Source organism: Cheilinus undulatus, linkage group 8, assembly GCF_018320785.1.
Source record: "Cheilinus undulatus linkage group 8, ASM1832078v1, whole genome shotgun sequence".
Classification (NCBI taxonomy): domain Eukaryota; kingdom Metazoa; phylum Chordata; class Actinopteri; order Labriformes; family Labridae; genus Cheilinus; species Cheilinus undulatus.
This window is the reverse complement of record NC_054872.1, coordinates 1,437,485-1,462,906: the sequence shown is the minus strand read 5'-3', so window position 1 is coordinate 1,462,906 and position 25,422 is coordinate 1,437,485. Positions and strand designations below refer to the sequence as shown.

At 41.9% G+C, this 25,422-nt stretch overlaps 1 protein-coding gene across 1 annotated transcript in view; it reads left to right on the top strand.

Annotated features, from left to right (window-relative positions):
* The window catches only part of grik2 (glutamate receptor, ionotropic, kainate 2), a 529,835-nt gene that overhangs the window by 419,478 nt on the left and 84,935 nt on the right, over window positions 1–25,422 (top strand). Inside the window, exon 13 of the mRNA XM_041793394.1 lies at window positions 13,161–13,378. Within this exon, the coding sequence (XP_041649328.1) occupies window positions 13,161–13,378 (218 nt within the window). The remainder of the gene's footprint in view (window positions 1–13,160; window positions 13,379–25,422) is intronic.

Here is a 25,422-nt window from a genome sequence, read left to right as displayed (position 1 = left end):
TTTTGTAACGCTGTCCTAGTCCTTCCTTCTCTAATTCTTTTTTTTTTAAATTTAAGTCCTTATCAATACTACTATAGATACTTTCCTATTGCTAGCTGAAACAAACAACACCATGTTTTTTAGAAGTGGTGAGTCAAATGTCATGATTCACTTGTTATATTTATTTTATTTTGCTGAAAATGACATCTGTTTAAAAGTCATTTGACCAAGCTGACCTTGAACACATCATAATTAAACCTGTCAGCCAGTTCAGTGGTCTGATTGACCTTTATTCAACAAAGATCCCACCACTGAGGTCATATTTAACTAAGAAGACCCGATGCAGAGCTTGGGAAAGCTTTTTACTGCTGATCTAAGCACACATGGAGGATAACTGTCCTGCAGATAAAGCCAGTGTTAGGACTCATGCTGCTCCCAGCAGCCCTTCCAAACCTACGCCTGAACGTACCTCGTTTTGATTGAATGTGTTGCATAGTGCAGATGTGTTTTGAACACAAGTCCCTCCTCACAGGAACTCCTGCATGTTTTTGCACTAGTAATATGATAAAATGATGTCATAGAGCCCACAACATATAATAATGATCAGTAGGCTGAAACAGTTCTGATTTCAAAGTTTTAAAAATGCAGAAGAGAGTCCTTGATAGAGGAATGGAGACAGCAAGCACGCAGTAGTGATCTACAGGAGCGTCACAAACTTCTGTCTTCTTTAGTGCGTGCTGCTCTGCTCTCACTAAACATGTCTGGTTTATTTTAGCATGTAGAATCAACAGTTTCTCTGATTTTTCAGGGAGTGTGACGTCACAGGCGACTGTAACGTAAAAAGAATGAAACAAAATAAAACACTCTTTATTTTAAAACCAAGACGATGAGCATTCAGCTTTACTCTTTGGATGAAGTGACCCTTTAAGTCCACAGATGACCGTAGCCTTTAACTTAACCCCTGTTGCCTTGTTGCATGCAAACTTTTACAGCATGCTCACTAATATCCTCAAATTAGCTGCTAGTGTTCTACGGTAATTTATGTTTTCACCAAAGATGCAAACATCACTGATGTCAAACATGGTTTAACTAAAGGTTTGCATGAAGAAATACCTACTAAACAGCTTCTAAGGAGGAGATTTATGCAAAAGCCGTTCATCTAAACAGCCTAAAAAGGGCAGGGTGTTTAAAAGCAGGGATGAGCAGTTGAGAAGATGTGGCTGAAGGCCGGAGAGCTGCAGGACGACTGGACTGGACGAACACAGTGTCTGCATGGCGCTGCTCAGCTCTGTACAGAGGCTCCCCTGCCCGGCGGCCGGTCCTGCCCCCCAGAAAAGTGTGGGACGTGCTGTTTGGTCATGACGTTACCTTGGGTACATGACAGTCAGCCCCAACCAGGCTCTGTTTGGGTCATTTCTTTGTGTTTGGTTTGTGAGATGGAACAGGATGAGACGCTGGGAGCCGGTAACGTGCTCCGTCTGACGGCCAGACCCGGGCCAGACCCCGCACAAGCAGACTCTCTGCTAATTACTCAGATGATGTTTGTGTTCATGCCTGCTACCGTGATTTCTGTGCTTGGTTTGATGAGTGGGTAAAGTGGGAGGCTGCAGCTAAAGAGAGGTTAAACAGATGGCGTGTTTTAGCAGTCTCTTTGAGGAGCTCAGATAAACAACAAGGCTATCCAGCGTTCTTTAAAATGCACATTAAAACGCAGACTTGGGCAAGATGTAAAACAAAGAGCAGGACATCAAAACATGGATATCTATAGGGCTGTCAAAGATGAAGCAGAATGTCCAACCATGAGGCAAAGCAGTGTAATATCTTATATAGACAGGTTATTCCTCAGTACAGGGGTTCTCAACACTGGGGTCAGGACCCCACTGGGGGTCACAGGACTCTGAGAGGGGGTCTCCAGAAGCCTTACAAAAACTAAAAACACTTTTGAATTACACTGTTGCCACTTTAAACCAATTTTGCCCATTTTAACACATTTTTGCAGCTTTTAACCCATTTTTGTCATTTTAAACCCGTTCCACCACTTTTTTTCTGCCTGTTTTTGCCACTTCTAAAACAAATGTTGCCACTCTCTGCCTATTGTTGGCTCTGTTGCCACATTATTGCCACTATTAACCCTTTAACCACTTTGTAAGTCACATTTTTCAATTTGATATGCCAATTTTTGCCAGTTTCTGACTATTTCTGCCTCAGCTAACCCTTTTTTGCCAGTTTATATCAGTTTTCATCCCATTTCACAAAATGTCCTCCTATTATTTCCACTTTAACACCATTTCAGCCACTTTTGAATCAGCTTTTATCACTTAATATGTCCACTTTTTTTAAACCACTTAACCTATTTTTGCCAGTTTTTTGGGGGGGTTATTTTTTGGCGCTTTTTTTAAATTTTTTGCATTTCTCAGCCATTTCTGCTACTTTTAAAATCTAATTTCACCACCTTTCCCACCATTTTTTGCCATTATTAACCCATTTGAGCTATTTTTTACATTTTTAAGAGGGCTATGTACCACAAAAATGAATTCAAATGTGTTTCTTTGATAAGCGTGGTTATTATTTAGGTTAAAAATAAAATACCACAGCTTAACTTTACAAAGGACCATGATTTTGCTGCCCCCCCATTTGGCTGGGCACCAGTAAGCTCCCTTTATGGACGGCCTTGTCTCCACATGACTATTCAGCCATCTTCAGGTACAGCGGGGGTCCCTGGTTTCTGACACCTTTATTTTGGGGGTCACGGGCTGATAAGGTTGAGAACCCCTGCCTCAGTGCCCCTCCTAGCTGTTTGATTTTAAACTGTGAGGATGCTCAGTGAAATGATTAATAACCCTCTCATCCTGTCATTTCAGGACACTGTGCTCCTAAAACTTCAGAACTCCAAATATTTGGTTTTGATGTAGGTAAACTGCAGTCCCCCAAAACTTGAGGTTTAGATGAAGAACTCCACTGGGTCAGCATTTTTCTCAAAAGTCTTCACTTATTGGGCTCTAACCGCCGGCTTCACTGAATCTGTCCGTGCAGTGTGATAATGGACCGTTGTGCTCCGCCCACTTCCATTGCTTACGTGTTTTGTTGAACTGAGAACTCTTCCTGACAGAACCTGCTCTCTATTATGCATATTTACTAGAGCTGCCTGAATTTTTGTTTCATAGATAAATCTTACGTACTGAAGGGGAAAGCTGTCCAGCTTTGCACTGCTAGCACTCCCAGAATGCTTTGTGTGCAGCTCCTGGACTTTAGTTGGAAGGTGTTGCCACTTTTAAACAAATTTCCTCCCTCATCAATGAAATTCATTCATAAAACAGAATTTCTGGTTTAGTTTTAAGGTGTGGGATGTCGTTGTGCTCTCGTCAGCACCCCTGAGTGTGTCTGAGGCATAAAGAAAAGTCATCTCTGACTGCCTTAACCTGGTCTAAAGTCTCCGGTATGTAGACAACATAGTGGGCCTAGTCCACAAGTAGGAGGGTCATTTTGAAAACTGAGGTTTTTCTTTCCATTTTAGCATTCTATACACAAGCAAATGAGGTTTAGATCCCTGAGAGGTGTTTGTGTGTAGATGAAGAAAAGAGCATTTTGGGTTCATAACGTCACATTGTGAACTGGTTTCTCCTGTTTGACGTCCCTGGGGTGTAAAGCTCCACAGCAGTGGCTACGTAGCCAAACTTGTGCTAGTGTAAATGTTGGTAACTGGACTTTGTCCATGCTTACAGATACAGTACATACACAGTTGCTGTCCCACTTATGGATGAACAGAAATGCCTGATTGGACAACAGACTTTCATCTTTACAGTATATAACCACACCTTTTTGGATTTCATGTGAAAAAAAAAATACTTTAAATATCTGGCGTCAGCTCAGGTATGGGAGCATATGCTGGTTCAGAACTTAGCCTGGTAAACCTTGGTCCTGTACTGCTCTTGCCTCTTGATGGCCATTCTCCAGGCCTGCTCCAGGCTCAAGCCCCGTCTCTTCTGCGATCTCCCAGCTGGCACATACATGATGCACATGGTCGCCCCAACATCTGGTCCAGCCCACCCAGTAGGAACTGAAATGGATCAGGCCTGGAAAAGCACACCATACCCACAGAAGCACAGCGGCTGCGAGCAGCTGACCCTTCCCATTCCCGCTCTCTTGATAACAGTCTCTACAAGGACATCTAGAGTCTCCCCATGGACATCTACAGTCTCCACATGGACATCTTGAGTCTCTACAAGGACATCTAGAGTCTCTACACGGACATCTTGAGTCTCCACTCGGACATCTTGAGTCTCTACAAGGACATTTAGAGTCTCTACACGGACATCTTGAGTCTCCACTCGGACATCTTGAGTCTCTACAAGGACATCTAGAGTCTCTACACGGACATCTTGAGTCTCCACACGGACATCTTGAGTCTCTACAAGGACATTTAGAGTCTCTACACGGACATCTAGAGTCTCCACACGGACTTCTAGAGTCTCCACACGGACATCTAGAGTCTCCACATGGACATCTAGAGTCTCCACATTGACATCTAGAGTCTCCACACGGACATCTAGAGTCTCCACACGGACATCTAGAGTCTCCACATGGACATCTAGAGTCTCCACATTGACATCTAGAGTCTCCACATGGACATCTTGAGTGTCTACAAGGACATCTAGAGTCTCCCCATGGACATCTAGAGTCTGCAGATAAACATCAAGAGTCTCCAGATGGACATCTAGAGTCTCCACATGGACATCTAGAGTCTCCACATGGACATCTAGAGTCTGCAGATAAACATCAAGAGTCTCCAGATGGACATCTAGAGTCTGCAGATGGACATCTAGAGTCTCCACACAGACATCTAGAGTCTCCAGATGGACATCTAGGGTCTCCGGATGGACATCTTGAGTCTTCACATAGACATCTAGTGTCCCCACACGGACATCTAGAGTCTCCACACGGACATCTAGAGTCTCCACACGGACATCTAGGGTCTCCGGATGGACATCTTGAGTCTCCACATAGACATCTAGTGTCTCCACACGGACATCTAGAGTCTGCAGATGGACATCTAGAGTCTCCACACTGACATCTAGAGTGTCCACACGGACATCTTGAGTCCCCAGATGGACATCTAGAGTCTCCACACAGACATCTAGAGTCTGCAAATGGACATCTAGAGTCCCAACATAGACATCTAGAGTCTCCACACAGACATCTAGAGTCTCCACACGGACATCTAGAGTCTACACACAGACATCTAGAGTCTCCACACGGACATCTAGAGTCTCCACACAGACATCTAGAGTCTCCACATGGACATCTTGAGTCTCCACACGGACATCTAGAGTCTCCACACAGACATCTAGAGTCACCACATAGACAACTAGAGTCTCCAGATGGACATCTAGAGTCTCCACATGGACATCTAGAGTCTCTACAAGGACATCTAGAGTCAAAAATACCTTGTATGCCTTTGAAAGTCTAGACACTAGAAAACGTTATGATACATTCATCAATACCATGGATCTGATGAGACAGAGAGCTCAGAGACAACCTTATCTTCATATCCTTTTCAACATGACACCAATCCTGTGATTTCAGATAATGAAGATCCTCTTCCTCTAGAAGCCTGCTCCACCTGAGGAATCAAAATATGACTGTCCATACTATACTTTTGTCATTTTTCATGGCGGTGATGGTGTTCGGAGGGCGATTTTCCTTTTTTTCTGTGTAAACATGACTGAACTTAACTTCTGGCCTGGGCATCTATGGTTTTAGTCACTTAAATAGAGTCTCTGTGCTGTAGGAGGGTCCAACAGGACAAACACATCATCAGACAGCAGATAATTCAGTGTTCAGCAGATGCTGTGACAACAAGAATGCAATGCCATGAAAACAGTGGGAATTAATCAGAGACCCTCAAACAGTGGGTGTAAAGAAATGGACAGCTTTGGATTTGATATAAGACAATATTCAGCTGCATTTGTGTGAAACAGGAAATAAAGATTCATAATGCATGTCTCTGCACCAGCTGTCAGTTTATTATCACACGTGTGTTCTGAGCTCCATGAAAATAAGAATTTAACCTCTCACAATTTTAACCCTCACGGGGCTGCAACAGAGCAGATGTAGAGCCACTGCTTCCTCATTAAGAATGAAGATACAGTATCAGTTTTTATCTTGGAAAGTCAAAATAATCACTAATGAGATAATGTGATGTTCTCCTGGGTGAAAGAGTGAGCCAGGGACCCTTCAGGGCCCCCTCCATCCCGTGGTTCCTTCTCCATTGCAGCATTACTAACAGCGAGCTGGAGCCGGCTGTCATGTCTCCGCCCGCACGCCTCCTCTACTAGACAGCTCACTCAGGGGACTGTGGGAAAGAAAGAAAGTTTGATGAAAAGTGAGAGTGCAGATTGAGTCTCTCTCAAAGGGAGTAGAGCACAGAGTTCTTAACCTCCTATCGCTCTGACTCTTTATCAGCTTTCCCTCCGAGTGAATGTGCAAAATCCCCTCTTTCAATTGCTTAAGCTGCTTGAGTAGAATAGTAGTGATATAACCCGAGCCCACCTTCTTTAACCCTGATAATAAACCTCCCTCCCTCACCCACACACAAATGTATGCTTCTTTATGCTCTGCTGCTGCATAGAGCCACTCTGCATAGACCCTGAATGAGAGGAGAATCTGATTAAGAGAAGATTGAATGCTCTCTGTTGTAAGGAATAAAATGGTACAACAGCGCTAAAGTAACCAATTCATTGCCTAACTGAATGCTTCAGTGTTGGAAGTGTAAGGGGCAGGTCAGAGCAGCATTTACAGCTCCAACATTTCTCAACAGAATCAATTAATTTCAAAGGATCTTGACATGCAATTTCACGCTATTGACCAGCTGCAAACCAGGCCGACAGGTTTGATCTTTGAGTGACCAGGGAGCTGAAGGCTCTGAGAGAAGGGGAAGTAATCATTAAAACTCAAATTTAGTTTGATCAAAACCTTCCTATACCACAGGAGTTTGTCATGAAAAAGTTACTGCAGGTGAAAGGAATTGTTTTCTTTCTCTTGGGTATTAATTACTGCTAAAACATATGGCTGTTCTGGATAGTATTTTATTAAAATATGTGCCTTTTTTCTTCCAAAATAAAGTCAGATATGCACCCTTGAAGCTTGGCAACCAATCTAAAAAATGACAATTCATCACTGTCACTATGATGATGGTAGCCCGTAGTTTCAGAGTTGAATATTGCTAAACATGTCCGTTACGTCATCACCACAGGAATGTAGGCAGGGCTGGCTCTAGCTATTTTGGCGCCCTGGACTAAATCACGTTTTGGATGCGTATGTTTCGGGTACAGGTGGGAGGGAGGGATGACACACACTCCTACAAGTAGACAGATGAAAGGAGACCAGAGTCTGGCGGAGTCTTGGACTGAGCTAAGAGGCTTGCTGTGCCTCTTTAACAGCTTTTCTCCCTCATTTGTTCATAACTATTCTGTTAATGGAAACGTTCATGTACTATCAGGCTGATTAACCTTGTGGGGTAAGAGACCTAGTAATGATATGTCTTTGTGAATGAACTTTGATGTGAACCAGCATCCTTTCCTCCATTTTTGTCATTATTTAACCCACGTTTAAAAAGCCAAAGTGGGAATAAAGGAAGAGCCAAATGACTGACTCTTATTACTGAGCTGAGCCAAAGATCCAAATCTCTAAACAGAGGCTAACTTCCCATTCCAATGAGCGACGCTGGGCAGACATCAGCTGTGGAAACACGATGACACTGTCCTGATACGAACTGGACCACCTGGTGGAAGTGGACCAAATGTGACCGCTGTCTGACACAGTGTTAAATTTTGTCCACTAAAACTATGACTAAGAATGTTTGTGACAGCCTTTTTTCCATGACAAAAACTAGACTTACCTCCTATTTCCATATACAGCGTGCGCGCTGTGGAACGCCGGCAAATGGTACTGCAGAGCACATCACTCCCTCTCTAGTCTATCAGAGCATTTCCACAGCCGGCGCTCTATACCGGCAGCGGCGTGTGCCTGGAGCGCCTCTGCTCTGCTTCGTTTCAGATACGCTGCAGGTCTATTTTCAGCGCCGGCCGCTGCCAAACCTCGTAAATTCTTTGTTATTCAGAAAGCACCAACCATGGAAGTCACAAGCGTAGAACATCTGGTTCTTTCAAAATAAAACACGATGCATGGACCCCGGATCGTAAATCATCACTTTATCAACATTACATCTCATACTGCAGAGAGAGGAAAGGGTCACCGAGAGGTCAGTGGGTCACAGAGCTACAACGGCACCATTGATGAGGAAAAGTTAACTTTTGGGGACATTTAGCCAAAGAATTTTACATAAATCCACAGATCCTTTAAGCAAACATGAACCTTTTAACTTCCTAATGTCCTCACTCAATGATGGAAGCAACAATATCATGGACTCATGCAGGAAATGATGATAAATTAACCCTAAAAGGTAAAATAGTCCGCTGTTATCATTATTAATATGTTATTCCTGCGTGAACTCGCAGATCTCTCGTGATCTCATCCTGCTGATCAGGTCTACGCACCATGGTGCTGAGCTCCAGACTCGCTTCCAGTGGGCGAGGTTGCTTGCCTATAGGTCAGACCAACCAGTGTGCGGCGCCTTCATCCTGGAAATTGCGGGTAGGGCCGGCCACACACTACAGGATTATAAGCCTGATTTTAGGCAAGATTTGACCCCCCCGACGATTGTGGGGAGGTATACTTACTGAGTGTCTGCATGTGTGTGGTGTCAACACGATTAAGGTTGTTGTCCCACCTGATAGGCCGGGGGACTCAGTCCGTTTTGGAACAGAAATGGCAACATTGTTGCTCTTTCCTTTGGTTTGGTTCGCTTTCACACTGCTCTCTTGGTCAAGCGGACCAAACCGTCTGTCTTGTGGTTTCTGCTCTTGCATTGAGCCATTACGAGCAGCCAGCGAGGCGGTGAGCTGTCCATGAGCGTAACGTGAGACGAATAAATAAGCAAGGACTAAGACATGCTGCCATGGTTACAAGACGCCAAGCGAAGTACCGACATGTATTTGAGTGTATTAAATCACATATAAATCTGTATAATCACCACACTTTATGCCACTTCCTGCCTTTGGTTCACAAGTTGGTCCACTTTGCTTTCACACCTCAAACAAACTGTACCAGGATTCATTTGGAAGCGGCCCAAGACCCCCTGTTTTCAAGCGGACCAGAGTCCACTTGTTTGGTCCGCACCAGAATTCGTGTGAGCTTTCACACCACTCCAAATGAACCGGACTATCCGGGGAAAACAGGCCAGAGTTCGTTTAAAGCGGACCAAACTGTTCTGGTGTGAATGCGCCCTAATTTACAGCTCAAAATCACATCGTAGCCTCCCAAACCCTGAAAATATCAAACATGTCTGATATTTATGATTCTAGGTTGTAGTACCTCTGACAGAGTACCCACAACAACCAGAGCGAGCAGACCGGGTAGCGTCACAGCCAGATCATACATACTTTCACTCTTCACAACCATAAACACAAATTTAACTTAATTCCAGCCAGGATTTCATCCTGAGTCTTTCCCTTGTTTTATGATTGTTGCTGCAGCTGTAACACGCCAGGACAGCCTGTTGTGGAGAGACAGCAAGACGGTATCCACAGACATCCGTGTTTTTGTTGTTTTTTGTTTTTTTTGAAGTCACGTGATCACGCGAGGTCGTAGGCAGGTCGGCAGGTGTGTGGTCTCCAGTGATCTGACAGTCTGGCTGAGTCGTCTAGTGTGTGTTCAGAGGATTAAAGAAAAGGAAATTAATTAAGGAAATTGTCCTGAAGTCTGTGGTCTCTCACGGTTTTAAAATCGTTTCAGACTAAAAATCGTCTAGTGTGTGGCCAGCCTGAGACTAATAAAAATAGATCTGTCATGACTAAAACAGACAAAAACTAAGTTCAGTTTTCATCAAGATGACTAAAACTAGATTAAAATGTCATTTAGTTACAATAAACTGGTCTGACATCCCCTGTCCAGACTTCAGAAGGAGCTCTAAATCCATTTCTCTGTGAGCCTTTCAAGCGTGTTTTTTCTACTTGAATGTGTGAATACTTTCAGGACTCAATAGAGGCTCACTTTTTCTATGTTTATATATTTTTTTACAATGTGAACAGCTGGCACAGTCATCACTAGTGGAAGACTTTGTCATTCTGACAGCACCTCAATGCAGAAATCACTTCCCGCCCTTCATCTGGAGTTCTCCGCTGAGACAGATAAAGAACATAAAGATATACCCAGAGAGGTCAACAAGCCTCCATTACTATGGCGGTGTCTCCCGTTCATATTCATGTGTTTGAATTGAACATTTTCCTTCTTTAACACTAACCTCACAAAGCAGATGGACTGAACAGCCACCATGTCTGCCATCATGCAAATACATCTAGAAAAGCTGCAGTCCACATCGTTTGTGTCAGAGTCACGCTGACCAGTCAGAGTCATCTGAGGAAAACGGGTTTTTGTTGTACTGTTAGCCAATAGCAGTGGCTGTCTGCAGTGTAGGGATAGCCCAGCTAGCTTTAGATTAGCGTCACTTTTATAAGGACTGGGCCTTAGAGCAAAGAGCAGCACTGAAAGCTTTTCATGATGGAAACGATGCTTTTGCTCTTCTACCATCTTGCTTCAGCATGAGGTTTGCGATCGTTCCAGGTGGATGAAGTTAAAGTGTAAGCCAGGGGTTCAAACTCAAGGCCTGGGGGCCAAATCTGGCCTGTAGCATGGTTGTACCCGGCCTTCAAGATCTTATCATATTCCTACTGTAACTGGCCCGCCGGTATGAGGTCTGCAGATTTACTCTAATATAAAAAAGGAAACTTAACCTTTGAAAGTTGAAAAGGTAAAGAGTAAAAATAAACAGGTAAAAAAGTCAGGAATGTGGAAAGTTGTTTTCATTTTATATTTTCAACTCTGGATCTCACATTTACTGTCAACTCAAACTTATAATTTTGACTTTTTAATTCAAAATTTAGACTTTTTATTCAACCTTTTAGATTAACATTTTTGAATCTAAAGTCAAAGTTTGACCTTTTCAACTAAATTGTTTCAAATTGTATGCCACACTTTGAGACTTTCAACTCCTGACTTTGACTTTCAATCCCATATTTTGACCTTTTAGACTCACAGTTCAAAAATTTAACTCATAGTTTGACCTTTTTAACTCATGATTTTTAATTTTCTGTCATATTTTGACTCATAAAAATCACAATTTTGAGTTTCTGTCTCACATATTTGCCCTTTACAAACATCATTCCGACTTTTAATTCTGTGTTTTGACCTTTTGAACTATTAAGTTTGACTTTTTTTTTTTAATCAGATTTTGGGCCGTCAAATTCATAACAGTAACTTTTTAAAATCTGAAAATTATTTATCATCAGTGCTCAGTTAGTTTCCCTATTATTTATTTCTGGTGCAAATGGCAGTTTAAGGTTAAATGTTGACCTGTTAGGCCCTCAGGTCAGACCTAAATTCAGCATCCTGCTGGGATTGAGTTTGACACCCCTGGTGTAAGCCAACAGCCTTTAGCTTAGTGGCAGTTTAATCAGAACTCCACCACATTTCTATATTAACACAAGAAAGCTTCTCTTAGCAGAGAAGATGTTTTTGAACGTCCCAGTAGTCTTCAGCATTAATTTTAGCCGCTGATAAGCCCTATGCTAGGGCTAGCCTGTAAAGCTGAGGTTGGCACTGGAGCTGCACATCTACTATCTGCGTTTTTCTTGTTGCTCTGTTTGGCCCAAAGCCGTGTTTCTCACTGGTGAACCCATCTTGTAAAGCTCCCATCTGAACCGTTTGGGCCCGGTTAGAAAGTGACAGGACCAATCAGCGTCAAGGGGCAGTATTTTGGGGCGCAGTGGAGTCATAAGCAATCAGCAACAAGAGGATTTATGGCTATGATAACTATGGTGGAAGAGATTAGTGTGGATGCTGCGCCAGTTTTATCAGAACTTGACGACATTTCTTCATTAAAAGAAGAAAAAAAAACAGCAGTGAGTCGGTTTCTTTTCAAAAACAACAAAAACTGACATGTCTGCAGTCGCCACGGTTCACGTTATGCATTCCTCCATGGAGGTTACTCCCAGATGAATGTGAACTATTTCTCTGATACATGGAACAGTCTATCTGGTGGACAGGTTATGTCCACAATGCAACGGTTAAAAAAGTTACTTTCCCTTTTGGGAGTTGTAGGCTGCTAGCATCAGCGTGTTCCTCCTCTGATGTCTTATTTTTACATTCATGTCCACGGCCGTGGCGGCTGTAGCCAAACCAGTGCTGGTGTTAATGTGACTGACTGGACATGATGATGAACAGAGATGTCTGAATGCACTACAGAGTCTCTGCTGCCTCATACACCCCTACAGAGACAAACCCCGCCACCAGCATCTGTGGTTTTGGATGAGACCCAGTCTGGGGGGACAGCTCTGGAAACAAATCAGTCATCATAGAGGAACGGACAGAAAGTGTTCTCATGTCAAAGACATCATTAGTGTCTGTGAGTGAGCTGCTCCACCTGCACAGAGATGGACAGAATACTGCTGACACGGCGTGGTCTTACTGCATGAAAATGTTTCTGAGAATGTAGCATGATTCGATTATTTCTGGTTTTAAAAATACCAGCCTACATGTGGATCTGACCCAAGCCCTTCCAGTATGACAACCACTATTTACTGGTTTCCAAACTTCCCTTTATAAACAAATGGCCGATGTCTGTGTTTGATACTGAGTATGCCCAAAGTAGTCATTATGATGCCTTCCAGAAAAATCTGACTTTATCTGAATATCATGAGAATAAATTAGATTTGTTGGCTTGTGCTTCTTCACAGAGGGGCACTTTTCTCAGTCTACAAAGAACTGACAGACAATTATCTTGGCATTATTAGTAACAGAGGAGGCGGTATGGACTCACAGTCAGAGAATGCAGAGAAAACAGTGAGAGTGAGTCATATCTCCAGTGTTAGATTAAATACTAATCACCAGGTCCAACTGTCAGGCTGCCCACTCTGCCCACTCTTAGTGTCTGAGTCTGAGAGAGTGATCCAGGCAGCAGATGTAGCGGCCTGGCTCGGCCCGGCCCGGTCTGGTCTGGTTGCTGCCCCCTCTCCAGCCTCATGTTGTCCCAGGTCTCACCCCCGTCCTCTGCTCCTCTCGTTCAGGCTCTGAGCTCATGCCGAAAGCCCTCTCCACCAGAATTGTAGGAGGAATCTGGTGGTTTTTCACGCTCATCATCATCTCCTCCTACACGGCCAACCTGGCGGCCTTCCTCACCGTGGAGAGGATGGAGTCGCCCATCGACTCAGCCGACGACCTGGCCAAGCAGACTAAGATAGAATACGGGGTGGTGGAGGATGGCGCGACCATGACCTTCTTCAAGGTTTGTCATACATTATTTCATAAGTATTTTGTTCTGTGTGTGCCCCACAGGAGAATAAAATGCAAAAGTTTGAGACGGTTGTTTTGTGGAGAGATATTTGTGCCTCAGTCATGGCTGCATGCATGCTAACAGAGGCCAAACTTAATTAGAAATACATTTAAATGCCTCCAGTGAGTGCAGGAGCTGGAGGCTGAGTATTGTTGGGTTGTCTGTCCATCTGTCGGCCCCGATATCTCAAGAATGCCCGGAGAGATTTTCTTCAAATTTGGCACCAACATCCACTTGGATTCAGATATGAACTGGGAAGAATTTGGCAACCAGATGCCAAAGGTCAACCTTGCTGTGCCCATTCAAAAACACTGACTTGAGCTGTGTTGGTGCTGTTGCTCAAAAAAAGTCCTGCCTTTCACGTCCAAGTTGGTAATTAGTTAGCCTTCTAGCGTTGTGTTTTCCTGAGGTGTATCATCTCCTTAAATGCACTCCCAGTGAAAAACCTGAACCTAAACTTTAAATACACTCACATCAGCACAAACCTTCATTTTCACAGAGAGGACCAATGCAAAATCTCTTTTATGCTTTTTAATACATTAAAGACAGTCCTTAGTGCTGATCTGGACTTTCTGAATGCATACTGTTGTTGATAATCAGGCCTCAGCTGATTGGTTGGTGTGGGCATCATGCCCTTATCTAAAATGTCACTCACTGTCTGGGATCTCTTTAAGCAACGTTAGCTTGTTGCCTTTGCAGCTGCTTGTGAAGATAGGATGTGGAGTTCACAGTGGAGGGAGGTTTGTGTTTAGCATCTCCTCCTCCAGTTGAGCAACATCACTGAGTACAGTCAGTAAAACGAGTGTTGTGTCAGCATGAAAAGGAGCATTTGGTTAGTTTTTCTGTCTCCTGGTCAGGTGAAAGTTAAAGGACTCTCAGACGACCTTAAACGAGGACTGCAGAGCTGTGCATGGATGTGTCTGTACTCTTCAGCGAGGTGGCTTGGAGGAGGAGATGGAGGGATGCAGGATGAGATGAGAGGAAGACCTGTGAGGATCTGGAGTAGGTGCAGATGGACTAAAGCAGGGGTGTCAAACTCAAGGCCCGGGGGCCAAATCCGGCCTGTGGTGCAGTTATACCCAGCCCACCAGATCATATGATATTTTTATTTTCACTGGTCCACCAGTATGAGGTCTGCAGATTTCCTCCAGTATAAATATGTAAACTTAACCTTGATGGTTTATCCTTGTTGAGTCATAAAAACTCATAAACAGTAAACATAATTGAATAAAAAGTCAGGAATGTGGGGAAGAAATTTCTGTCTGCTCTATATTTTCAATTTTGCATCTCACAGATGTGACTAAAAGTTATGACTGACTTTTTATTTCATATTTTAACCTTTACATCTCATAATTTTGACTTTTTATCTCATATTTTACCTTTCAGATCTATAATTTTAAAATGTATATCCTATTTTGACTTTTAAAAGTCATGATTTTGACTTTTTATCTCATATTTTTACCATTAAATCTATAATTCTAAATTTTAAATCCTATTTTGACCTTTTAAAGTCAGGACTTTAACTTTTTATCTCATCATTTTACCTTTTAGATCTATAATTTTAAAATTTAAATCCCATTTGACCTTTTAAAGTCAGGATTTTGACTTTTATATCATGTTTTGACCTTTTTCAACTCTAACATTGACTTTTAACTCGTTTTTACCTTTAAAAATGATGTTTTTTAATTTAATCTCAGTGTTTTGACCTTGGTAAATCATGATTTTGACTTTTATCTCACAATTCGACCTTTTTCAATTCCTGACTTTAATTTTTATCTAATTTTTTTTAAACTGAAAAACTCATTATTTTGATTTCATTTTATATTTTGACCTTTTAAACTCATGATTTTTACTTTTTTTCTGACTTTTTGACATTTTCAAGTTTTATTTTGACTTTTATCTTATTTTTTTCTACCTTTAAAACTTATGGTTTTTAATTTAATCTCAGTTTTTTGACCTTGTTAAATCATGATTTTGACTTTTATCTCATGTTTTGACCTTTTTCAACTCCTAACTTTAACTTTAATCTAATTTTTTTAAGTCAAAAACTCATGATTTTTAATTTCATTTCATATTTCGACATTTAAAACTCATGATTTCGATGTTTACCTCATATTTTGATTGTTAAAAGTCATGATTTTAAAGTTGACCTCAGTTTTTGACTTTTAAAATTCATGGTTTAGATTTCTATCTGGTATTTTGCCTTTTAAAACATTATTTTGAGTTTAAATATCATGTTTTTACCTTTTAAACTTATAAGTTTGACTTTATATCTCAAATTTTGAGTTTTTGACTTATTATGTTGACTTTTAATCTCAAATCATTTATCATCAGTGGCAAGTTTTTTTTACCCTGATAGTTCATTTCTGGTGAAAATGAGGTTGACATTTTATGGTTAAATATTGACCCTGGTTGGCCCTCAGGTTAGACCCAAGTTCAGAATCCGGCCCCTGCTGTGGTTGAGTTTGACACTCCTGGACTAAATGGAGGTGGCTGGGGTGTTTCTAGGACTGAAATTTGTTGATTTGTTCATTCTCAGACTTTGAAGAGAGTTTTAAAGACTACAGGTGTTAACACGTACCTGTTAGGAGAACACAGAATCGTCTGTATAGATGCTGCTAAATAGATTTGATCCTGCCAAAGCCTGAGGGACACCCAATCAGTCCCCTCCTGACAAATACACTGAATTTATTTCTTTTTTCTTTTTTAAATTTAATTATTATTTTTTAATTTTTTGCTGTTTATTTTTAATTCTATTATTTTTTAGTCTCATTGTTTATCTAATCAATCAGATTTATTTCATTATGTATTGATTATTTGTGGAATTATTTAATATGCAAATTTGTATTATGTGTAACTATTTGATGTATTTTATTTTTTACACTGCTTTGGCAGTAACTGATCTGTTCATGCCAATGAAGCAAATTGAAATTGAAAATGAATTGAAACATTTTTAGGTCTGAACTTCATTTGAGTTTTGATATCAGCTAAAATTCATTTGTAAATTTTGGTATATTATATATCAGCAAATCCAGTGTTGTGCAGCCTTAAAGGAAAGGTCTTAAAGTTTACGATAGTTCTTCTATTGCACTTAGTAAAAGTCCATTATTAACAAAGAAGAAAACCTTTTCTTTTATTGTAAAGAATCATGTTTTAATGAAAGCAGTAAGAACTTTGTGTCTGTTATGCTTCTGGCTCACATTTGTAAGAAATACACATTTCTAAACTGCCATTATTCTCTGCATTTTCCTCAATAACCAAGCAAGCAGACTCATAATACCATTTATGGATGATATTGTAATTGCAAATGCAATTGTGTTATTGTACAGTATAATAGCTGTTATGAAATCATTCAGCACTAGTGTGTGTTCTACTGAACTGGCATGCTGATCTAGATCTAGTTTGTTTCTTAAATTCTACTACAGTTGAGTTCACCACAATCTAACAGTAAGAACTTTTTAATCTAAATGGTCAGAGAGAAACTTAACTTTGAAGGAGGATGCTTTTCAAACTTCTTCTCTGATCCAGTAAGCTATAGCTGAGAAATATCTAAAGGGAGCTGCTTTGAAAAAGGGTCCACTTTTCCTTCGTCAGTCAGCAGTTAGCTGTCACTGCCACACCTTAAGGAACATTTTGTAGCAATATTAGTAAGTTATTTTACACTTCTAGTTTCACACATTCAAACAGTCTAAATCTGTCCTCACTCTGTTCAGGGTCACGTCGAGCTTAAACGTACAGTTTGTCACAGCTCAACACACCTTCAGGCAGTTTCCTCTTCACCTAACGTCTTTGGACTGAAAAGTTTCGACAGAAAAGTCCCGGGTCGTGTTCAAACTCGGGACAGTTCTGCTATAAGTTGTCAGTGCAGTGTGACCGTGATCAAATGGTGCTGTACCTTTTCCCATAGCCTTTAACCATGGAGCGGTGACAGTTGTTCCCCAGCTCAGGCTCTGCTTTCATCCTTGCAGCGTCACGTATAGAAACCTGCAGCAGATCCACGCCGCTGTGTAAATCCAGGAAGAGTTTGAAACTTTCCTCCACTGCCACTCTTTGCGCCAAGTTTCCAACACTTTCAGGTGAATTTATCCGTGGATATTCAAATGTCTGCTCCTCACACTTTATATTCCTCCATCTGTGCAGGAGCTCTGAGGCGTTAGCAGGTAACTGTGTGATGAATCTGTTTGTGTGTTACTTTTACACAGTCAAACATATTCTCAGCCATTCATTAGAAATCCCTGGTGGGAGCTGAACAGTCTCTTTATCATTTCACTTCACAACTTAATGAAAACAACAGTTGGTGTAAGGAGCAGCATATTAGCTTGTTAATCATCCTACCTGTCTGAGGTCCCTCTGCAGCCGTAATTTACAGCCTCAGGCCTGACGCTGTTTGTCCAGATTAATTCTGCATTATTGGTGAGGTTTGTAGCACAACTCAGAAGGAACACCAGCTGATTAAAGATTTATGTCCTGTTTTGGTGCAGTAACAGTCCTTCCTGGGACTGTTTAAACTTTATTAAGTGTCTTGTTAAAATTTGATTACGAATTTAGTTAAACCATCCATCCAATCAGCAGGTCTCTTTTTGCCAACTCTGGGTCAGAGGTGTACAGAACCTGCTGCCAACCACATGTTCACCTGTACTGCAACAAAAATACACCCTCTTTTCACTGTTCACTCTGTGAATTGTAGCCTGTTTCATAATGTAAAACTCCCTTTTCTTACCTTTTTTATTGTTAACAGTGTTGGCATGGTTGGCTTGTAGAGTCAGAGCACTATGGAAACGTCTTCAACACTGCAGAGGTCAGGGCCTGCCCAAAATCTGTCTGGCCCCTGACAAACCCAGAATATGGCCCCTGACAAACCCAGATTATGGCCCCTGACAAACCCAGATTATGGCCCCTGACAAACCCAGATTATGGCCCCTGTCAAACCCAGAATATGGGCCCTGTCAAACCCAGAATATGGCCCCTGACAAACCCAGATTATGGCCCCTGTCAAACCCAGAATATGGCCCCTAAAAACCCTGATCATGGGCCCTGACAAACCCAGAATATGGCCCCTGACAAACCCAGAACATGGGCCCTGTCAAACCCAGAATATGGCCCCTGACAAACCCAGAATATGGCCCCTGTCAAACCCAGAATATGGCCCCTGACAAACCCAGAACATGGGCCCTGTCAAACCCAGAATATGGCCCTTGACAAACCCAGAATATGGCCCCCGACAAACCCAGAATATGGCCCTTGACAAACCCAGAATATGGGCCCTGATTAACCCCAGAATATGGCCCCTGACAAACCCAGTGAATTTGCCCTCCCCAGCTGGGATTTATTGATGATATCAGTCATATGTGTTGGTTCAGTAGCGTTGGTGCTAGCATCCTGGCTAACAGTCTTTCATGTTGCAGCTAAAATAAGTATAAATCTATCATTGGGCGCTGATGTGATGTTATTTAGCTGTGCTACTCTTAGACCCTTTTCAGCCCTGCTGCCATCCATTTTTTCTACTACTTTTTTTTAACCTCTTGTCTGCACATGACTATCTTGATTGTGCATGTTTGTGTTGAACCACCTTCAGGTACAGTGGGGGGTCCCCGGTCTCTGGCACCTTTATTTTGGGATCACGGGCTGAAAAGGTTGAGGACCCCTGCTTTAGAGGGCGCTTATCCAATAGTGGAGAAATGTGATTTAGTGCCCTGAAGATAATTTTCACTGAAATCCTCACCTGTGTATCTTTGTGAAATAAATGGTTAATATCTATCCTAAATGCACTGATGATAATAGATCATATCTGAGGGCCCATACACCGGCTCATTGAGGGCCATATTCTCTCTGTGGGCAGGCCAGCCTGTAGCCAGACACGCTGGCTGTGGACGTTCTCAAATATAAATGTGATAAAAGACAAAAGATGAAGCATGCAGAGTAGCTTGTGATACCAGGTGGTCTAACGAAACATTAGCACTTTATTTTCTGAATATTAATGTCTTAATTGAATGATTTGAAGTTGCAGGATCCTTGAAATGTTGATTTGCTGTTTTTCTGAAGCAGGGCTTCTCAAACTTTTCAGCCTGAAACCCCCAAAATAAAGGTGCCAGGGACCGGGGACCTCCACTGTACCTGGAGGTGGTTGAACACAGCCATGCACATTTAAGACTATAATAAGACTGGGGGGGGTCTTTGAATTGTCAATTCCTTTTGTTAAAAACAGGTTAAAAATGGCTGAAATGGGTTGATAATGGGGAAAAATGGTGGAAAAGGGGGTGTAATTGATTTTCAAAGTAGCGGGAATGAGTTAGAAGTGGCAAGTTTGCTTGAAGTGGCATAAAAAAGAAAAAAAGGCAAAAATGGAAATAAATAGTGGTAAAGGGGAGTTAAAAAGTGGCTGAAATGGCTTTAAGTTGGCAAAAATGGGTGGAAATTTGGTGAAATTAGATTAAAAAAAGATATAAACTGGCAGAAAAGGGTTATCTGAGAGAATAAAAATAGGCAGATATTGGCAGAGACTGGATGAACAAGCAAACACGGGCATATCAGAAAGTGAAATGTGGTTAAAATGGGAGACATTGGGTGTAAAAAGTGGTAAAAAGGGGTTAATAGTGGCAATAATGGGTCGACAGAGACAACAAGGTTTAAGTGGCAGGAACTGGCAGAAAGAATTTGGTGGAAAGGGTTTGAAATGACAAAAATAAGTGGCAAACAGTGTGTTAAAATTGGTGGGAAAACATGAAAAGGGGATAAAATGTGACACAATTGGTGTAAAGTAGCAACAGTGTCATTTGAAAATATTCTTAGTTTTTAAGGGCATCTGGAGATCCCCTCTCAGTGTCTCACTACCCCCAAGGGGGTCCCAACCCCAAGGTTGAGAACCACTGTTCTACAGAGCCGTAGTGAATTCAGTGTAGGACATGGTTATTGTCCATCCAGGCTGTTGTGTTATTAGTAGCCTGTATCCAGCTGTTAGCTGGTATTTTAGCTAGCAGTTTCTGTCAGTCCAGTCGCTGTGTCGTTGACTGACATGTGAGTTTGTATGACTTTCAGGGTTTGATTGATCCACCCCCTCCTTTGTAGCTCTAAAAACCAGAATTAAAGCAGAAGTTACATGAAGAAGTGGAACCCTGCTTCAGGATTATCAGCTTGGTCTGGTTGTTTAAAAACAGAAAGAGTATTGATTGCATAAATGCTCACTGTTTATGTGTGTAAAGCCTCTGTCCTCCTCTGTTTGAACACATTTGGTGCAGTCTTTGTCCCTGAGGTGTTAAAACCACACCGTCGTGATGATGGATGGAGTGTTTGGATCATCCGTGTGATTCTGTGAGCACACAAACAGATTATTCATAAAAATTAGAATTCAGACTCAGGAAAACATGACAAAACACCTCCTGTTTGGGTAATTATTGACTTGTGCAGTTAAATACAAGTCTAATGGAGGATAATTATGGAAATGTGTGCGCGGGACGCTCTCTGAAGCATTGAAGCGTGCCACTCGTCTTCCTCGCTGGGACGGTCCCAGTGGACGGCCGCTACAATAACACTGAATAATTTAATAAGCAAACAGACTCCTCTGCTGTGTGGAGCTTGTTAGCTAATAAAATCACATCTTATTAAAGGCAGAGCTGCTTTTTTCACCTTGTGTGTCTAATGGGGGACTGTGCAGCAGTCAGGAGACCTTTACGTGGCTGGAAGAGCCTCAGTGTTTACGTTAGCTGTAAGACGGATGGGAGGGCGGCCTGCTGATGAAATCCAACAGAGAAAAACTAAACACGCTCCTGCTGGTGTTTAGGATCATATAGGGGCAGCATTCTTTGAATTTAGAAGCAAACATTTATGTTTATAACAAAAGTCCTACCTAACAATCACGTTCAGCCGTTTGTGTGCCTGAGCCCAAGGTTAAACAGGAAGTCTCTTTGGCCTGACAGGACATGCATTCATGCATGCTATTAAACCGCTCTCCCAAAATAATTCTTTTCCTCTAGCTGTTTTCTGGGATCAAGACTTGTTCATCTTGTTAAGTCTGTATAGTGACAGGAAAACCTACAAGATATCTGGAGTTAAAGACATCAGTATTTCCAGCCTGACTCTCCACATGGACCAGGGGTCTCAAACTCAGTCACTGAGGGGCCAAAATCTGAATTTAGGTCTAACCCGAGGGCCTAACAGGGTCCAGATTCAACTGAAAACTGACAGTTTTCACAGCTTATGAATTATAGGGAAAATAAAACAGTGATGACAAAGGGTTTTAAGATTTCTAAAAAAAAATTTAAATGATTAAATATCACAGCATCAATGTTACTGTGTGTCTATGTCAAATAATGATAAATACATACATAAATGAGTTAAAGGCTCCAAATGAGTTAAAAAGTCAACTTTACAAGTCTTAAAGGTCAGAATACAAAATTAAAAGTCAAAATAAGGCAAAAATATGAGAGAGAGAGTTAAAATCATGAGTTTAAAGGTCAATATTATGAGATAGAACACAAAATCAAGAGTTTAAAAGGTCAAAATATGAGAGAAAAGTTCAAAATTATGAATCTAAAAGATCAAAATACAAAATTAAAAGTCAAAATAAGGTTTTACAAGGCAAACATATGTGAAAATATGGGATTAAAAGTCAAAGTTAGGAGTTTTAAAGGTCACGATATGATTTAAAATGAGAAATTGTGAACCTTAAAGGTAACAATATGAGAGAAAAAGGTCAAAATTATGAATTGAAAAGGTCAAAATATGAATTAAAAGGTCAAAATCCTACGTTTAGGTCATAACCCTGGGATGCAAAATGAAAATATGAAATGAAAACACAAATTAATTTCGTTCCATCATTCCTGACTATTTCTATTCTCTACGTTTTCAGAATTTTATGACTTAACAAGGATTTTTTTTTTTTTTTTAATCTTCAAGGTTAAATTTCCATTTTTATACTGGAGGAAATCTGCAGACCTCTTTCAGGTGAGCCATGAAATGATCTTGTGTGCCGGGTAAAACTGCACTGTGGGCCGCATTTGGCCCCCGGGCCTTTAGTTTGACACCATAGACTGTTTCACATCTCCAGGCGTATTTCACATCCTTCTGGGTAACATCCCATAGATGGTGTTAGGAAAAGGCAGGACCTTGCTAAATGAATATCACAGAGTGTTTGGACCTACAGCCAATCAGAGCAGTGAAACATGATGTAGCACGGTAAATTCAGTAATGTGAGCTCAACAGGCGGCCACTGTCGGTCCAGGGTTGCTGACTATCAGTGGAGCCAGTTGGTGAATTAAACTCTGGATGAAGCTTGATGAAAAAAAACATCTTTACCACCAAGAAAATCCTTCAGTGTGGTTCTCTGATAAAGCAATGTGGTCCAGTTCTGACCAAACCGCTGCTATAGCTGCATCCACACTGATCTCATCACCCGCCGCCATTGTTTACAGGGTTGCAGCTGCTTTAACTAAACCATGCACATCCATAGCTACCACCTCATTCTTGTGTTGTAGTTCTTGAGAACCATCTTAGTCTTGACACTGGTCTCAAGACCACATTTTGAATGTCTTGGTCTTGTCTCGGTCGCGGACTGGCCGGACTCTGGATTTTCCATCAAGACCAGTTGAGACCAACACTGATCTGCTATTCTTTCACTTCATTAACGTGTTAATAAGGAGAAGCACTAAAACAACAAACATCTACACCTGCATAAACTCAAACATCAGTCCATCTTAGTTCTAGTCAGAAATATCTCTGAACATTACTTTAGGCCTCATTCTCAACCCTCAAAAAGTCTTGGCCTGTCTTGTCTCGGTCATGGTCTTGTCTCATTCTCAACCCCCAAAAGTCTTGCTCTTGTCTCAGTCTTGGTTTTTTCTTGTACTCAACCCCCAAAAGTCTTGGTCTTGTCTGGTACTCAACCCCCAAAAGTCTTGGTCTTGTCTTGGTCTCGGCTTGTCTCGGTCTTGGTCTCGACTCGTACTCAATCCTCAAAAGTCTTGGTCTTGTCTCGGTCTCTGCTTGTCTTGGTCTTGGTTTCGACTCGTACTCAACCCCCAAAAGTCTTGGTCTTGTCTGGTACTCAACCCCCAAAAGTCTTGCTCTTGTCTGGTACTCAACCCCCAAAAGTCTTGGTCTTGTCTGGTACTCAACCCCCAAAAGTCTTGGTCTTGTCTTGGTCTCGGCTTGTCTCGGTCTTGGTCTCGACTCATACTCAATCCTCAAAAGTCTTGGTCTTGTCTCGGTCTCTGCTTGTCTTGGTCTTGGTTTCGACTCGTACTCAACCCCCAAAAGTCTTGGTCTTGTCTTGGCCTTGGCTTGTCTCGGTCTCGACTTGTACTCAACCCACAAAAGTCTTGGTCTTGTCTCAACCTAGGCTTGTCTTGGTCTCAGTCTTGGTCTTGACTTGTACTCTACCCTCAACAGTCTTGCTCTTGTCTCGGTCTCGGCTTGTCTCAGTCTTGGTCTCAACTCGTACTCAACCCTCAAAAGTCTTGGTCTTATCTTGGTCTCAGTCTCAGTCTTGTTTTGTCTTGGTCTCAGTCTCGGTCTGGTCTCATTCTCAACTCTCAAAAGCCTTGGTCTTGTCTCAGTCTCGGCTTGTCTCAGTCTTGGTCTCGACTCGTACTCAACCCTCAAAAGTATTGGTCTTGTCTTGGTCTCGTTCTCGGTCTTGTCTCGTACTCAACCCTCAAAAGTCTTGGTCTTGTCTTGGTCTCGTTCTCGGTCTTGTCTCGTACTCAACCCTCAAAAGTCTTGGTCTTATCTTGGTCTCGTTCTCGGTCTTGTCTCGTACTCAACCCTCAAAAGTCTTGGTCTTATCTTGGTCTCGTTCTCGGTCTTGTCTCGTACTCAACCCTCAAAAGTCTTGGTCTTGTCTTGGTCTCGTTCTTGGTCTTGTCTCATACTGCGATTTGCTGGCAACCAGAACAGGGTGTACCCCGCCTCTTGCCCAGTGACAGCTGGGATAGGCTGGGACTAAGCTGGGACTTGACCCATATGCCGCGTATGGGTCAAGTCAGAATCTGATGCAGGCATGAAAATCACACCATCTACTGGCCTGGCATGTGTACTACATCGTTTTTGGTGTTTCCCACAGCCTCGTGTGAACGGAGATTGTTTTTAAAACATTGCCGTCTGAACGTGGAACTTTTAGGAAATAAAAACGGAAAACGAAGCAAAACGTTGTGTAAACGAGACCTAAGAGGCATGTGCCCACCAGGCTGTGATTGAAGTTTGATAGATTCAGTGTCTTCCGTCCATCTCCTGTGAAATGAACACACTATTAGAAGACTAACTCTAAAACTAAATGATTGTGGCTTCTTTTCTGCTCTATATTCTCGTTTGTGATCTGCTGTATGAGTCAGATTTCTCCCAGGTCAATGTGATGCGGTTAAAATAAGAGGACGAGTGCTGAACGGTTTCTCCTCTAAAAGCCTCTCGTGTTTAGTGTCAACAGATATTGAAAGAGTGCGTGTAAATCCATCATCAGAGAGCCCTCATAAAAGCATTGTTGTTGTTTGTGCTGACAAAAAGCATGCGCCTTTCCCCTAGCTCCTTCGATTCTTTTGATTAGAGGTCTTTTAAAGATATGCAAACCACTTTGGCGAGCGGCGAGCGGCGAGACTAGACAAGGACTTACAGAGACCGAGTCGTTGGTGGCGGTTCTGAAGACACACAGGCTAAACACTGAATGTAAAACATTTCACCACATTGTGTATTCACTCCGTTTCACTTCTATAAAATCTGCTCAGGGACAAATAAACAGAGACATATTCACAGCTACAGCGTGAAAACAGACATGAATGATGAGAATGAGTCCACTCTCTCTTCACTTTAAAGAGCCTGAGGACAAAGTACGACCTTATGTGGTCGATGAGAGATACAGAAGCTTCTAGATAAGCTGCTGAAGCACATGGTCAGGATTGGCACATCTGCAGGAAACTCAAATTCAGAACTGTTATGTTATTAATGTTATTAAAATGAGTGGCCTTAAAACACAGATTCACTGTAATGATCAGTGTTGATTCTCTGTGCAG